A 14,880-nucleotide genomic window follows, 5' to 3' on the forward strand; every position below is an offset into this window, starting at 1 on the left:
CAGTGCCACTTTCCATTTAACCTTCTTGTAAGGCTCCCCATAACTTCCTCCCTCCTCCTCTTTTCTTTTCCTTTCCTTTTTTTAATTTTTTTTTTTTTGGCAGTACTGGAATCCTGAATTTGAAACTTCACTTGATTGCCTTCCTCAGCTGGTCCTCTACCATGTGAACCATGCCTCCAGTCTGGCATTTTGCTGGTTACTTTAGAGATAGTCTTTTGACCCTACCCCCACCCCAAATCTCCAGGCCTTTGATCACAGACTCATCCCTCCAAGGCCTCTACTGGCCCTTCAGCCAGCATGCTCATACCTTCCTAGTTAAGGCAGAGGTACACTGCGTGGTGATGCTATTTCCATGCAGGACTCACACTGCTCTCAACTCCTGGGGCCAGGAATTCTGATTCATGTAATCAAGCTGTGTGGCTCTCATGCTAGTGTTTCTTAGAGCCACGTGGGACCCACCAGCACCAAGGGCAGACATTGACAGCTGTGCAGTGGCAGGGGTAACTCGGGGCCCCCGTAGGGTGAGATGGAGGCCCAGCTGAGCCCCGAAGAGGACAAGGGATGAAGGACAATGACCCAGTGACTCCAGGGAGTAGCACAGCTCCATCATCAGCTGTCTCCTAAGAGAGCACATGCAGGTAGGACGGCGACTGTGAAGTCCCAGCAGTCACTCAGCAGATGACCCAACTCTTGTCTCTAGGAAAATGCCATCCATGTCATCCTGTCTCCATGGCACAGGTGGAGAAGCTGAGTCTGTACAGTGAGTCACCCAGGGCTGGAACAGGCTTATGATGCCAGCTAGAGCTGGGCTGTGAAGGATTTGGCTCATGCCCAGCGGGTACTTGGGGGAAACTACAGGGGTAAGAGATGCCTAAGGTCTGAGTGGCTTAGGGTCTGTTGAGGTGACACCTGACATTGTGTGACTGGGAATGGGGTGAGCTGGCATCCTTCCAGTGTGTGGTCACATCTACGCGGTTGTGCTCTGTGCCTGTGTGCATTTGCATGAGATGCAGGAAGGACTGGGGGCATTCACACTCCAGCACACAGGCCCCGGGCCTTTCATCTCACGCTGACAGGCTGCTCTCCTGGCTAAAAGCAGCCCCCAGCTCCCAGCTAATAGTGCATTAACCTTGGCGGGGGTGGCCAATCACTCCAACTAATGCTGAGGGGGGTGCATGGGGATGGGCCTGACAGGTGCAGGATGAGAAGCAGGCCCTCTCTGCTGAGGGGGGGGGGCAGGAAGCGGCTGAGCTGAGGGGTGGCATGTTCCCAGCTCCGGATGGCAGCAAGAGGGTCTCTCCTGACCTCATTAGAGTAATTAATGTGCCTTTTGAAGCTGCAGAAGTGGCTGAGAACTGCGGGAAAGGGGGAGCAGATCACAGGGTACGGGAGGGGGTGGGGGGGGCAGGATTGTGTCTTCGCGCCTGTCCCCCTGGGTCTGATGTAGAGAGACAAGAGATGGACAGAGTGAAGAAGGCAGATGGAAACAAACAGAGGACAGGGCTCAAAGCCAGACCCACAGGGCCACATAGACAGCAAGGAACTGACAAGAGCACAGACGATCCACCTGTATCTCTATTGTTGGGCCAAGTTCCATAGGGGCTCTTGCCTCAATCCTGGGGGCCACCTTCCTACTCAGAACCCCATTATCCCAAGGGAAGGGCTGAGGTACAGTTAATCATTGAGGGCTTCCTGGAAGTGGCGGTAGTGATTAGGCAGGGAGGCCAGGCCACTGGAATGGAACAGGAGACTCAAGGTGGGGCAGGCAGTTAAGCAGACAAGATGAGGATAAGGGAGAGAGTGAGGAGCAACCAGGCTTGTGATACACACTCTGCGCTGCCCCAGTGGTTGGCAGGACCCCAGGTTCAGCCTGGAAGAAGGGTCACGGGGCTAGACAGCACCAGGTATCAACAGGTTAGAGGTAGGCAGTGGTCTCAGCCCGTGGCACACGTGAAGACAAGGAGCTAGGAAGGTACAGCCGAGCCCGACCACTTCCCAGTCTGGCTCCTGAAACAAAGTGAGGGGGTGGTGGTGGCCGACAGGGTTAGGCTACCACCTAGTGGTGGCTTGTCTCTGACAAGGCAGACAGAGCTCTGGCCAGCAGCTGTGAGGACTCCCTACCTAAGGATAAATGCACAGAGGTGACATGCCACAGCTGGACTGGGCTCAGCAGCTGAGGGGAAAAATCAGAATCACAGCCAGGCATCAATGGCTTATGTCTGCAATCCTATTCAGGAAGCTGAGACCTGAGGACCCTAGTTTAAAGCCAGCTCAGGCTGGGAACAGCCATGAGATTCTTATCTCTAATTAACCACCAAAAAAGGTGTGAAATGGAGCTGTAGCTCAAATAGTAGAGGTGCTAGCCTTGAGCAAAAAAACCCTCAGGGGATGGAGCTAGGAGTTTGGCCTAGTGGCAGAGTGCTTGCCTAGCATGCAAGAAGACTCAGGTTGGATTCCTCAGTACCACATACATAGGAAAAAAGCTAGAAGTGGTGCTGAGGCTCAAGTGGTGGAGCTCTAGCCTTGAGAAAGTCCAAGGACAGTGCTCAGGCCCTGAGTCCAAGCCCCAGGACTGGCAAAAAAAAAAAAAAAACTTTCAGGGGCAACTCAGGTGCCCTCAGTTGAAGCCCCCAGGACTAGTGTATAACCATAAGCATGTACATGTACACTCACACATGCGCACACACACACACAGAGGCACTGATGGCTCACTCTTATAATCCTAGCTATTCAAGAAAGCCAACATCTGAGAATTGCAGTTCAAAGCATCCTGGGCAGAAAGTCTGAGAGGTGGGGCCGGGAGTTTGGCCTAGTGGTTAAAGTGCTTGCCTAGCATGCATGAAGACCCGGGTTCGATTCCTCAGTACCACATACATAGAAAAAAGCCAGAAGTGGTGCTGAGGCTCAAGTGGTAGAGCTCTAGCCTTGAGAAAGTCCAAGGACAGTGCTCAGGCCCTGAGCTCAAGCCCAGGACTGGCAAAAAAAAAAAAAAAAAAAAAAAAAAAAGGTCTGAGAGGTATCCTCAATTTACCACCATAAACTGGAAGTGGAGTGGTGACTCAAAGAGGTAGTATGCTAGCCTTGAGCAAAAGAGCTCAGGGACAGTGCCCAGGCCCTAAGTTCATAGGCTTCTATGACCATCAAAACCAAAAGAGGATGCAGACAAAGATGTCTGAGGACGGGAGTGCAGGTTGGGGGAGCTGGCACGAAAGACTAGGGGTAGGATTGCAGGAAGCTGCCCAGGGCCCCTCTGGAAACTTCTCCCAAAGGTGCTGGTGGGCTGAGACAGGTGTGCTTGAAGCATGGCTCTTGATCCCTAGGTGGGAAATGATGTAGGGGAAGGCATCCTGACTCAAGCAGGACAGCTGGAAATGGTCCTCCCCATTTGTCTACCGCCCAGTATCCCCTACACCCAGCTTACTATCCAAGTGAGGTCAGGGGTAGGGACCCAGGCTCACTTCAGCACCCTCTGCTACCCAGCCCTCACCCAGGCACCAAGACATCCAGTCCTGGGATCACGACAGGATTGGAGGCCACTACAAAGCCGCTGCTTCATTTATTGTCTCCAGTCCAACAAGAAGGTGCTCCCCAGAGGCCCCTTAAGTCCACCTGCCTCTAGGCCTCAGCTCAGGACCACTCCAACCATTGAGGGGAAGCGAAAAGCACACATCACAATCTGGTGGGGAGGCCTCAAGAATTGTGGGCAGTGGCTTTAACAGCCACCGGCATCTGAGTAGCTCCCTTGAACAGGCTGGGGGTGGGGGGTCCTGGAAGGTGAAGCCATGCTGTTCAAGTTGGGGGTAGAGCTGGTATCAGAGTGACTGTGCAGGCTCTGGTGCAATGTTGGGTGGCACTCAGTAGGACCAGTGTCAGAGCTGCCACGTGTCTTTCCCTCATGGTCTCCAAAAGGCATCTGGAAGATGAAGGAGAGGGGTTGAGAGGGAGGAAGGGAAGGGGCTATTCCTGCTCTCAGTCCACGAGTGTTCTGTCCTTGGGCAGGGGTGGCCCATGTAGGACAATTTGTGCTACAAGGTCCATCCTTCCCAACTATCTACCAGCCAGGTGAAGTAGAAGAGACCACAGAGGGTTCCCCAGTTGGGGTCCATTTCGCTTAGGGGCTTAGAAGCCCAGAGCCCAAGCTGGGTGCAGTCGGTCACACCTGTAATCCTAGCTACTCAGGAGGCTGAGATCTGAGGATCGCAGTTCAAAGCCAGCCAGGGCACCAAAGACCATGAGACTATTTATCTCCAATTAGTCATTAGAAAAGGGGAAGTGGAGTTGTGACTCAAGGAGTAGGGAAGTAGCCTTGAGCTGAAGAGCTCAGTGACAGTGCCCAGGCCCAGAGTTCAAACCCCATAAACCACCCTCCCCCCCAAAAAAAAATTAAAGAAAAGCCAGAGCCCACCCCTGCAGTGACCCTGTCCCTGGGTCTCCCTACATACAGACTGCCAGCTCATATTGCTGGGCCTTCAGCCCTGCTGTTCCATCTAAAATGTTCTTTAGGGAACTGGTCCTGTTAATTACCACCCAGACCCTTCCTGACCACCTGACTTGGTCACATTGGTAGCCAATTGTTTCTTCATCTCTGACACTGACCTTGTCTGTCTAGGAGGGCCCCAAAACAAATGCTAGAGGCCTCAAATCTGGATGAGCTCTCTACTGCCTGAACCACACCCCTAGCCCTCTGGCTGCATTTCAAATAGAGTAGATTTTGTTTTGTTTTGTTTTTTTGTCTATACTGGCCTCAAACCAGTATCTTCCTAGCTTTGCCTCCTAAGTAGCTGGGTGTCAGGGTCTTTCATCTCTGGTTCCTCTCGATCAGCAGGAGGGAAAGGGTGAACACGCCCCCACCAGGATGAGCTGAGAGAAGACAGGGCCCACTGACCGCCCGCACCCAGCCCTCCTTCCCTGGAGGACCAACAGACGCATCAGGCGTCAGGCAGGTTCGTCAAGGCAGGAATTCTAACTCCCCTGAGGAAGTCCCTCCAGCTAATATTGGGTGCGGAGCCTATCAGCACAAAGGTGGGCAGGACAGGGAGGTCCACATGTTTACTCCCACTATAGGTCTCAGCAGAGTGATAAAGCAATTAACACATTTGTAACCAATGGTAAACAAGTCTTGGCATTGCCTTGCCTCTCAGCAGAAAGTGATTCACAATACCAATGATATAGCTCAAAGTTAGACAGGGCCTTACTCGGCTCCCACCAGCTGGGTTTTACAAGCATGAACCATTAGGCTCAGCTTCCTTTCCTTTATAAAATAGAAGGGAAACTGAGGCTATCCGATGCCACTATGTCCAGGTTTCCACCACAACTACCTGGCCAAACCCCCAGTGCCATTGGCTCCAGCCTTGGGGCTTGAATTCAGGGCCTGGGCACTGTCCTTGGACACGTTTTGCTCAAGGCTAGCGCTCTGCCACTTGAGTCACACCACTCCCAGCTTTTTCTGAGTATGTGGTACTGAGGAATTGAACCCACAGCTTCATGCATTCTAGGTGAGCACCATTAGGCTACCACTAGGCTGCACTCCTGGCCCCCAGCCCAATCTCAATGCAAGTTCCTGGAGCTTAAGGGGGACCCCTACCATCTCAGATTCCTCGTCTCAAAGACAGTCTCATCGTCGCTGTTCAGTGAGGCCATGTCGGAGGGGTCTTCTGTATTGGTCAGGAGCCCATATCTCCTTCGCTGTGGCTTTTTCAGCCTGCAGGTGGACCAAACATCCAAACATGTTTGTGATGTCTTAGGTACTGGGGACACCCCATCTTTTTTTTCTTTTGGTCTGTCATGGGGCTTGAACTCTGGGCCTGAGCGCCATCCCTGAGCTATGCAGCCTTGAGCTCAAGGCTGAAGAGCTCTACCACTTGAGCCACAGAGCCACTTCCATCACCCCATCTTATTTACCTCTGCCCCATAGGACTTTCCCATGCGACCTTCCTGAGCCCCAGCGCTCTGCTGCCAATGACCACCCCAAACTTTTGCACCCTAAAAGTCAGCAGAAGTATGATGAAATCATTGACCAGAACCTTGACAAACACAGGGCTCTGCTGGGCACACTGACAAAGTATTTGGCATGTGAGTCCGCCACAAGGGCAAAGTGCTCAGGAAGAGAAACTGGACTTTGCCAGGACGTGGGTCACTGGTGTGGGGCAGGGGACCGGCCTTAGTCTCATCTCTCTAGGGAAATGCAATGAGCAGAACCCCGAGGAAATTAGCAGCCTCCACCGACAGGTCCAAAGGGCTGTCTTTCACCGGGGAAGGGACAGTGAGCACTCCCCACATGGAGCTTCAGAGTGCTCTGGGTGGGCGCAGGGCAGTAGGAAGTTGCAAGCCCAGGGGTCAAGGTGGATGGCCAAAGCCACGGGAAGCAAAGGAGGCAGAATGTTATCTGAAGATGAGGAGCTGGAGTAACACTAGGGGACCTGCCGGGTCCATCTGGGAACAGCGCAGCAACACCCCTAACCAGGCTACACAAGCAAGCAACAAACGCGGAACCCGGCATCCACCCACAGAGGCCCCCTGCCGCCCCAATTGGCACTCGATGAACAGGCAGGCGTCTACGCCCACTCCGGGGGCGGGGCCCGGGCCCAGCACGTAACGTGCGAGGCGAGCCTCCATTGGCCGCGGGAGGGTAGTGGCGTGCTCCTGACGCACCTGAAGGCCCGGATGAGGAAGTAGAGCACAGCCAGGCCGCTGAGCCCCAAGAAGACGTAGAAGGAGCGCAGCAGCTGCGAACCGGTGGCGCTGGGTAGCCACGAGTGTGTGCTGTTGTGGGGGGCGCTCGGGTGGCTGCCATTGGTCGCGGCGGGCGGCGGTGAAGGCGTAGCCAGTGCAGGGCGCAGACTGGCGGGTGCGGGACCCTCGGCCCAGCACAGCAGTGAAGGCAGCAGCAGCAGCAGTAGCAACAGGAGCAGTGATAGCGGCGACGGCGGCGGCGGCGGCGGCGGCGGCACGCGAGACCCCATGGCCCGGCGGAAGCAGCGCCCCGCCCCCGCACGCGGCCGCCACTCAGGCGCGCAGGAGCGGAGTCAGCTAATAGCGGCCAGGGGCGGGGCCTGGCGGCCGGAAACGCTTAGCCAATTCCTCCCCGCCCCGCCGCCGCCGCCTCCCGGCGCCAGCTGGCCTCGCCTAGCGCTTCACCCGCCGATGCCGGTTTACGTGGTCACTGGTCGGAGCCTCGCGGCCTCGTCTCCTCCGGGGCTCTAGGCTTAAGACTGCACCTGCGCGACCACACCAGAGGACATCCACCAGCCGGTCCCGCACCCCCCGCTCTTCCCCCCACCAGGACGGCCAGGCTCAACGGAGCAGGCCTCAGGCCAGCGACTTCGGGGGCTCTTGCCCACTCTCCAGTGACTGCAGTCTCCACGGGGCTTTTTTTTTTTTTTTTTGCCAGTCCTGGGCTTGAGCTCAGGGCCTGAGCACTGTCCTTGGACTTTCTCAAGGCTGGAGCTCTACCACTTGAGCCTCAGCTCCACTTCTGGCTTTTTTTCTATGCATGTGGTACTGAGGAATCAAACCCGGGTCTTCATGCATGCTAGGCAAGCACTCTGCCACTAGGCCACACTCCCAGCTCCCCCCCCACACACACTTTTTTTTGGCCCCGTCCCAGCCTTGGATCTTTCTCAAGGCTAATGCTCTGCCAGTTGAGCCACAGCACCACTCTGGCTTTTTTTGTGTATGTGGCACCGAGGAATCAAACCCAGGGCTTCGTGCACGCTAGGCAGGCACTCTACCACAAAGCCACACTCCCAGCCTCCCACAAGGCTTTTTGGCTTAGGCTTCTCACCAGGTCTAGTTCAGGGCCCTGTTGTTACCACACTCCAAAACACTGACTCAGCTTTCTAGGTCACATAAAGCCCTTTATTCAGATTCTGTTTTCTACTTCCTGACAGTCCCATGATGGTGTCCCGCTGTGTGGGTCACCAGCACATGGTGGGTCTTCCTCCTGGACTGACTCTCCTGCACAAAGGGTCTCCTGAAAGGAGGAGGGAGGGATAAGGACAAGAGTGGCCCAGCAGGAGTAGACCTAGGAGAGTATGGGCTCTCCTTTCAGGGAGTTCCCAATACCACAGGGAAGATGCCTGGACTGGGGTCTTGGAGGGGCCAGAACAGAACCAGGTGCAAGAGGGCAATCCGGCCCAGGCACGTCCAGGTCCAGAGGGATGCAAGGCTTGTTCGTACATCACCCAGCCTGAAGGCACTTACACAGGGCAAGCAGAAGACCACTTGGCTGTTTCAGGCTCTCGTTCCAGGTAGATTCCCTTCTGGGACAGTGACCTGCGAGGTCATCGTTTCTCTCGGACAACCCTTCCCCATGTCCGGGCTGGGTGGTCTCCTTCAACCTGCCAAAGCAAAGGAGCATTACCCTGACATCCTTATACGGCTTATGGCTGCTCCCTCCTGACCTCCCCCACAACCTTCCACAGCACCTATGAGGGTCCCAAGCTAGTCACAGACTGAGAGATCAGACACCGTCATGGGCCATGTGCCCTGGACAGCCTGTGCCTTTTAGGATACAGCCAGTGCCACGCTCCACCTTTAAGCACAGCCAACTGCCCACCTGGGATGGAGCTGCTTATTAAGACTGCTGTGGGCTCTGGTTAAAAAACTAAAGGCAGCAACAGACATTAGAGAGAGCTACAGTTAGGTCTGGAGAAGACTGTCAACTGTGAGCTAAAAAGACAAAAGACAAGGTACTCAGTGGTCTCCAGTCCTGCTTATGGATGGATCATACTGTACCTACAAATGAGGTAGGACTGTGCCCCAAGCCACTGGCCAAACCAAGGCCAAAAAGGACCAATGGCTGGACCTAACTTTAGTTCTAGCTTGATTAAAAAAAGAAAAAAAAAAAAAGCAGTCAAAAGAACATTCCCAGGGTGATGACTTTTTAACTGTTTCAAATGAGCTCTCAACAGGAGGGATGCAGACACGAGCGGAAGGAGTTACCTCGAATTATAGGGCTATCTCCACAAATGAGCTAGCCAAGGGAGCAGCTTGCATCTCGGAGGTTCTGTTGGGCGCACAACACGTCTGTCCTCCGAGGGCTGCAGCTTCATAGGCTAGCAGAGAATGCTCAGAAGTCGTGAAGCACAGCAGAGCTAGCTAACCAGCCCCGGTCTGGTTGCCCAGGGGCATCCTGCTGTCTCTCTCTACCCTGCTGCTAGGCTAAGGCTGTCCGGTTAGCGTCAAGTACTGTGTCTACAAGCATCTACATCTCTGTTAAGCTGTCTATCCCATCAAGCCTTCTGGCTGCCACAACCAGAAGCCTTAGGGGCTGCCCTACAGTGGGCTGCCCATTCCCGTCACCCATCTGGCTCACTTAACTGGAGAGTGGCCATCAGCTGTTTTCAAGTCCCAACCCATGTCACTTTAGCTCTTTGCAGACCTCAGGTAGGGATCACAGACCTACACCTCCAGCTGCTCTGCCCTTGCTGCCAAAGAGCCTGCAGCTCACAGTGTGTTGTGCAATGAAAGGGAAATTGTCGGAGAAAGGTTCGTTTCACACCGTCTTTTAATCGGCTTCGTAAAGCCAAAGAAACTGTGTACAAGAATTCCTTAGCCACTGCAAATACAACATCGATGGAGTATGCACACGTCTTCCAGTAAAAAAGGACAATATAAATAAACATCTTCAAGAACCTCTTGGGGGACATCTGCATGTCTACTGGAGGGCTCACAGCACAATGGGCGTGCAGGCCGGGCTCTGGGACAGTCTGCGCTGCCCAGAAGGCGTCCTACCACGCTACACTCAAACATTACACTGAGTTGGAAAAAGCCACAGCTTGCTCAGCTTCCGACAGAGCGGATTCAGAGTCCATTCCAAAAGTAGGGGCACCCAACATCACGGGGTGACCTCACTAAAAAGAGCAAAAGGTAATACACACACACACAAAAAAAAACCCTAGAAACAACTATATATAGATTAAAAAAAAAAAACAGTAATCAAAACCCCACACAACCCCCAATTTCTTTTTAAAAAACCCATGGCTCATGGTAAAACAAAACAAAACAAAAATTTGAAGTGCTTTGCACAATGTTTTTAAACTGGTAAAAACGGATAGCACTCCTTTGAATAGGTCATGAGGCCATGTTGGGGGTCAGAAGCAGTCAGGCTGTGTTGACAAGATCAGAACTGAAAAGACTACAAAAGTGGGAATACAAGGTGTGTTCACTACACATGAACGATTCAGCGAAGCTCCCCAAATCTTTAAATATACAGCCATTGGAAGGACGATCTTGAGCAGGAAGGATTTTTACTCGTTGTGTGTAGCTGAGGACAAGAAGCAGGTACAGTGTAAAGGCGCTGAAGCACGCAAGGAGATGAAGCATCCACTCCCGAGCCCAGACCTGGATGGCGGCCCAGGAGCCTCCCCCCAGCCAAGGGAGGGAGGCTACGGCGGCTCACATGCACCTATACTGTCCTGTGCAGCCAGTGGCTCCCTTACTCCCTTCTCCTAGAGCTCACTCTGATTTGGCTTTCATGTTCTGCAGTAGAAAGGGTTTTGAGAGGACAGACTTCTTATGGATAAGCACTGACAAAGCTGAGCTGTGGCTGGGTGTTGAGCCTAAGGCACTCAGCTCAAGGAGGGCACAAGGATTCAATAAGCTCCCACTGGGCCACACGTGGCACCCTCAGAGCCAGACTTACCATAACTGTCATAGCTGTCTCGGTATGACCCACCGGAGCTCCTGTCACCGTAGCCACCACCCTGACTCCGGCTGTGGGAAGGACATACTGGTGCTAATGGGCTCCTCTTGATGATGCCCAACTAGCAGGAGGCTGGGACTGCAACCCTACAGCAGTTTCCCTTTAGAGTGAGTCCAGCAGCAGAAAGGCTGGAGTGCAGCTCAGTGGTAGGGCTTCCGCTAGCAAACTTGGGTACTGTCCCCAACATTTCATTCAGAAATCCCCAAAACATCACCACCAGCCATGCAGTCCCTGCATCCCTTCCACATGCCATCTCCCCTCTCCTCCCTGCTCACCCACCTCCTCACAGCTTGTCACCCCAGCTGGAGAACCCTGACACTCCCCCAAATCACTGTTAGGCCCAGAGGTTCCCAACCACCTCACCTGCTGTAGTAATCTCTGGAGCCTCCATAGCCTCCACTCCGGGACTCAAACCGGCTGCCCCCATAGCCTCGGTCCCCTCCCCCTGTAAAGAATAGTTGAGATGGTAAGGAGGGAGCACTAGCTGCTGTCAGCAGCACCCCCATCTACCCCCAAATACTTCAGTCACTTACCTCTAGAGAACCCACGGCCCCGGCCCCGACCCCCACGGAAGAAGCCACGACCTCCAGCAGATCCCCCTCGGTATCCACGGGATCGGTTGTCAGAAGATTTGCCAGCCTGGTCTACTCGGATCTGTCGTCCATCAACAGACTACAGAACAGAGAATGGCACAGGTTAGCCCATGCACTTGTCTTTAGGGGTAGCAAGAGTGGGCCAACACTCTACAATCCAGATCATTAGCAACCTCAGAGCAGACCTCACCTTCCCATTCATGGCCATCATGGCGTCCTTGGCATCATCAATATTTTCAAAGGTGACAAACCCAAAACCCCGAGAACGTTGAGTCTCCCTGTCTTTTACGACCACCACTGCATAAAAGAGAAGTCTGCAGTCAGCAACTAATTGTACCCACAAGCAAAAACAAGGACCCACCAGCCCTATTTAGCTTCCAGCCATGCTAACTTAGCCTTACCTTCAGAGATTTGGCCATATTTTGAGAAGACCTGCTCCAGAGACTGTTCATTGGTGTCAAAACTCAGTCCTCCAACGAAAAGCTTGCCTTCATCTGATGCCATGATGGCCTGTGGCAGACACCATTGAAAGTCTTAAGATTTTCTCCCCAGGGAAAAAGATAGTAGTGCCGGGAGGTGGGCCTGGTGTAATCAGGGCCTGGTAAAATCAGCCTGGGCAGTAAAGTCCGCGACATTTTTATCTGTTGTGGGCTTAAATGCAGGGTCTGAGTGCTGTCTCTGTGTAATTTTTCTCGAGACTAATAGGTCTATCACTTTGAGCCACAGCTCCACTTTCAATTTTCAAGTAGTTAATTGGAAATAAGAGTCTGACGGGGACTTTTCTGCCTGCACTGTCTCGGAACCAGGATCCTCAGGTTGTAGCTTCCTGAGAAGCTAGGATTACAGGCATGAGCCCTTAGTGCCTAATTTCATAGGAGACTCTTATCTCCAATTAACCACTGAAAAGATAGAAATGGAGTTGTGACTCCAGCGGTAGAGCACTACCCTTGGGCACAAAAGCTCAAGGACAGCACCTAGGCTTGGAGTACAAGGATAGGCACAAAAAAAAAAAAAAAATGGGGGGTGGAGATAGAACAATATGCTGTCCATATGTCATGTGTAGAAATGTAACAGTAAAGCATGGCAAGGTGGCTCAAGCCTGTAATCCTAGATAATCAGGAGGCTGAGATCTGAGGATAAAGGTTCAAAGCCAGACCCCCCACTAAAGACCGTGAGACTCTTAATCTCCAATTAACCTCTAGAAAATTGGAAGTGGGGCTGTGACTCAAGGGGTAGGTTGGTAGCCTTGAAGTGAAGAGCTCCGGGACAGTGCCCAGGCCCAGAGTTCAAGCCTCGGGAACCACCAAAAAAAAAAAAAAAAAAAAGTGAAACTCACGTCCGTGTAACTAAAATATAACTAAAAGCTTCATTCTTCACATTTTATACAAATGGCATTTTTTTGGGGGGGGGTACCAGTCCTGGAGCCTGAACTTTGTGCTTGGGCACTGCCCCTGAGCTTCTCTCTCAAGGCTCGTGCTCTACCATTTTCTGAAACACAGAAAATGGCTCCATTTCTGACCTTTTTGGTGGTTAAAATGAGATTAGTCTCACAGACTTTTTTTTCCTTTATAAGCTAGCTTCAAATCTGAGTCTTCAGATCTCAGCCTCCTGAGTAGCTAGGATTACAGGCATGAGCCACCGATGCTCTGCCCAGCTGCGGCAAACCTTTTTCTTAGCAAATACTAAAAAACACTTTTCTGCTCTTTTTTGAGAAAAGGTCTAGATTTGTAGCCTAGGCTGGCTTCCCACTTTGCAATACCCCTGCCTCAGTCTCCTGAATGCTGAGATGAAGGTATGCACTAGGATTTGTTATTGTTTTGGGTAGTACTGGGGCCTGAACCCTTACGATTGCAAGGTGGGAGCTGTACCGCTTCAACCACACCTCTATCCCTAGATGAACTCTGCCCTGCTCAAGTCCACCTTATTCCCCCTACACTGGGCGCTGGACCTCCCTGTTTCTTCACTTTGTCAAGAGGGAGGTGACATCCCACTTTTAACCACCTGATGTCCTGAGTCACTGGACCATAAGGTGCTTGAGATCACGGTGAAACATTCCCTAAGGGTGCCGGTCAGAAAGAAAGCGCAGAACTGAGTCTCCAGCAAGAACTATCTATAAAGCCTAGGGACTGGGAGGCCGCCCCGACCAGGGAGGGAGCCACGAGGACAGCAGGCATTTGGGGGCGGTGTCTACTTAGGGGGCGGGGCATGCCGATCAAAACAAAAAGTTTATTGACTGAGGTGAACCACTGTTAGGTCACTAAGGCCGGAACATTTGTCACTGCACACGGGGGACTGCCACACCTCAGATGCAAACTTGGCAGAGCAAAGGAAGAAAAGCCCTAGGACTTCAGAGTGCCGGGGTCGGGCCATCTTTTCCCAACTACTTCTCACCCCTCAGCTACACCGGACCTGGGAACTCACGCTTCCCGCTCCCGCCTCGGCCCCCCCACCCCCACCCCGGCAGGGCGCATGCGCTGCGCGGGCGCACCCTGCGCCATTCCATCCGGGTATTCGACGCTCCCGCCATTTCGCCGACGAAGCCTCGAGCTCGGGGCCGCCATTTTGCGGCAGCTCCCGACCAGCCAGCGGCCCGAGCTCGTGAGGAGAACGTCCTCAGGCCGCCGTTCGGCCCGGTCTCCCGCGCTGTCCCACGCCGCCGGAGAGGCGGACTCCACCCCGGGCCCGCCCCAGCCCCGCCCCCTCCCGGAGGCGTGCGGCCGCGGCACCGCCTCGTCTGGGTTCCACAGGCCGCCCGCAGTCCCGGGTCCCTTCGAGCCGGTGCCGCCAGGGCCCTCACCCCTCAGTCAAGCAGGTCCCTGACGCGGGCGGACACGGTACACAGACCCAAGCCTCCTAATGCGCGAGTGAAAAGGGGGGGTGCCGGAGCGTGGCCTGATATACACCGCCGCCGGGCCCCGCCCCCTAAGCCCGCCCCCTAAAGCACGCCAACCAATCTGAGGCCCCGGAAACAGCGACCGCGCGTCATATTCATGAGCTGGAGGCCGGGCTCAGCCTGGTCCCGCCTTTTTCCGCGCGCTGGCGCCGGGCGCCCTGATTGGTCCAGACGTTCTCAGTCCGCAGTCTCTCGCCGCGTGCGCCCGGGCGTGGCTGGAGAGCGGCGGGGCGGGGATGACCCACTTCCTGGTGCCCGCCTCCAGCCCTGCGGTGGGGAACAAAGGGCCTCAGGCCATCGCGTCCTTGGAGCGCTTGGACTGGAACCTCACCTCGATTGGGTGACCTTGCCCGGATTGCTTTTTAGACGGTCGGCTCATGGGAGCTCAACAGCTCTGCCGTACCGTACCTGCCAGCGCCCCACGACTCCCAGGGCCCCCAAGGCTCCTCCAGACCCTGGCTTCATGGGATGAACCAAAACACTCATCCCTACCTCAACATTTGTGTGAGCCCCAAGGTTCCTCACAGCCCCGAGAAGGAAATGTCGCTCCTTCTTTAATTCCTTGAGGCACCCAGTTTCACCCTACAAATCCCAACCAGCCTTCCATACCTAACGTGCGCCTGAAATCTGATTTCACCCTCCAGGTACGTCAGCCCTCCCTCTCCCCAGCAGTCACTTTGCAGGACATT

General features: G+C 54.0%; 2 protein-coding genes across 9 annotated transcripts; both read right to left on the minus strand.

Annotated features, from left to right (window-relative positions):
- Positions 1 to 3,539: 3,539 nt before the first annotated feature.
- Positions 3,540 to 7,074, minus strand: Fam174c (family with sequence similarity 174 member C). Of its 3 annotated transcripts, XM_090339491.1 has the most exons (3): positions 6,652 to 7,038; positions 5,585 to 5,701; positions 3,540 to 3,913 (listed from the first exon to the last, which is right to left on the minus strand). In XM_090339491.1, coding segments are annotated over exons 1-3 (429 nt in total). In that variant the 5' UTR covers positions 6,963 to 7,038; the 3' UTR covers positions 3,540 to 3,912. The 3 variants fall into 3 exon arrangements, with proteins under 3 accessions (XP_090195617.1, XP_090195601.1, XP_090195608.1); XM_090339475.1 differs by lacking the exon at positions 5,585 to 5,701 and having other exon boundaries at positions 6,652 to 7,028; XM_090339482.1 differs by lacking the exon at positions 3,540 to 3,913 and having other exon boundaries at positions 5,581 to 5,701; positions 6,652 to 7,074.
- Positions 7,075 to 7,164: 90 nt separating this feature from the next.
- Cirbp (cold inducible RNA binding protein) lies at positions 7,165 to 14,195 on the minus strand. 6 transcript variants are annotated; one of them, XR_016536713.1, is made up of 9 exons: positions 14,096 to 14,195; positions 11,700 to 11,808; positions 11,489 to 11,595; positions 11,239 to 11,377; positions 11,069 to 11,150; positions 10,646 to 10,716; positions 8,944 to 9,056; positions 8,203 to 8,339; positions 7,165 to 7,217 (listed from the first exon to the last, which is right to left on the minus strand). XR_016536713.1 is itself a non-coding variant. In XM_090339427.1 (8 exons), the coding sequence occupies exons 2-7, from the start codon at positions 11,800 to 11,802 to the stop codon at positions 8,950 to 8,952; spliced, it is 609 nt and encodes a 202-aa protein (XP_090195553.1). In that variant the 5' UTR covers positions 11,803 to 11,808; positions 14,096 to 14,195; the 3' UTR covers positions 7,822 to 8,339; positions 8,944 to 8,949. The 6 variants fall into 6 exon arrangements, 4 of the variants coding, with proteins under 4 accessions (XP_090195585.1, XP_090195553.1, XP_090195577.1 ...); XR_016536712.1 differs by lacking the exon at positions 7,165 to 7,217 and adding an exon at positions 7,823 to 7,972; XM_090339427.1 differs by lacking the exon at positions 7,165 to 7,217 and having other exon boundaries at positions 7,822 to 8,339.
- Between the last annotated feature and the right edge of the window lie 685 nt (positions 14,196 to 14,880).

Source organism: Megascapheus bottae, chromosome 1, assembly GCF_031878675.1.
Source record: "Megascapheus bottae isolate mThoBot1 chromosome 1, mThoBot2.hap1, whole genome shotgun sequence".
In the NCBI taxonomy this organism is placed as follows: Eukaryota; Metazoa; Chordata; class Mammalia; order Rodentia; family Geomyidae; genus Megascapheus; species Megascapheus bottae.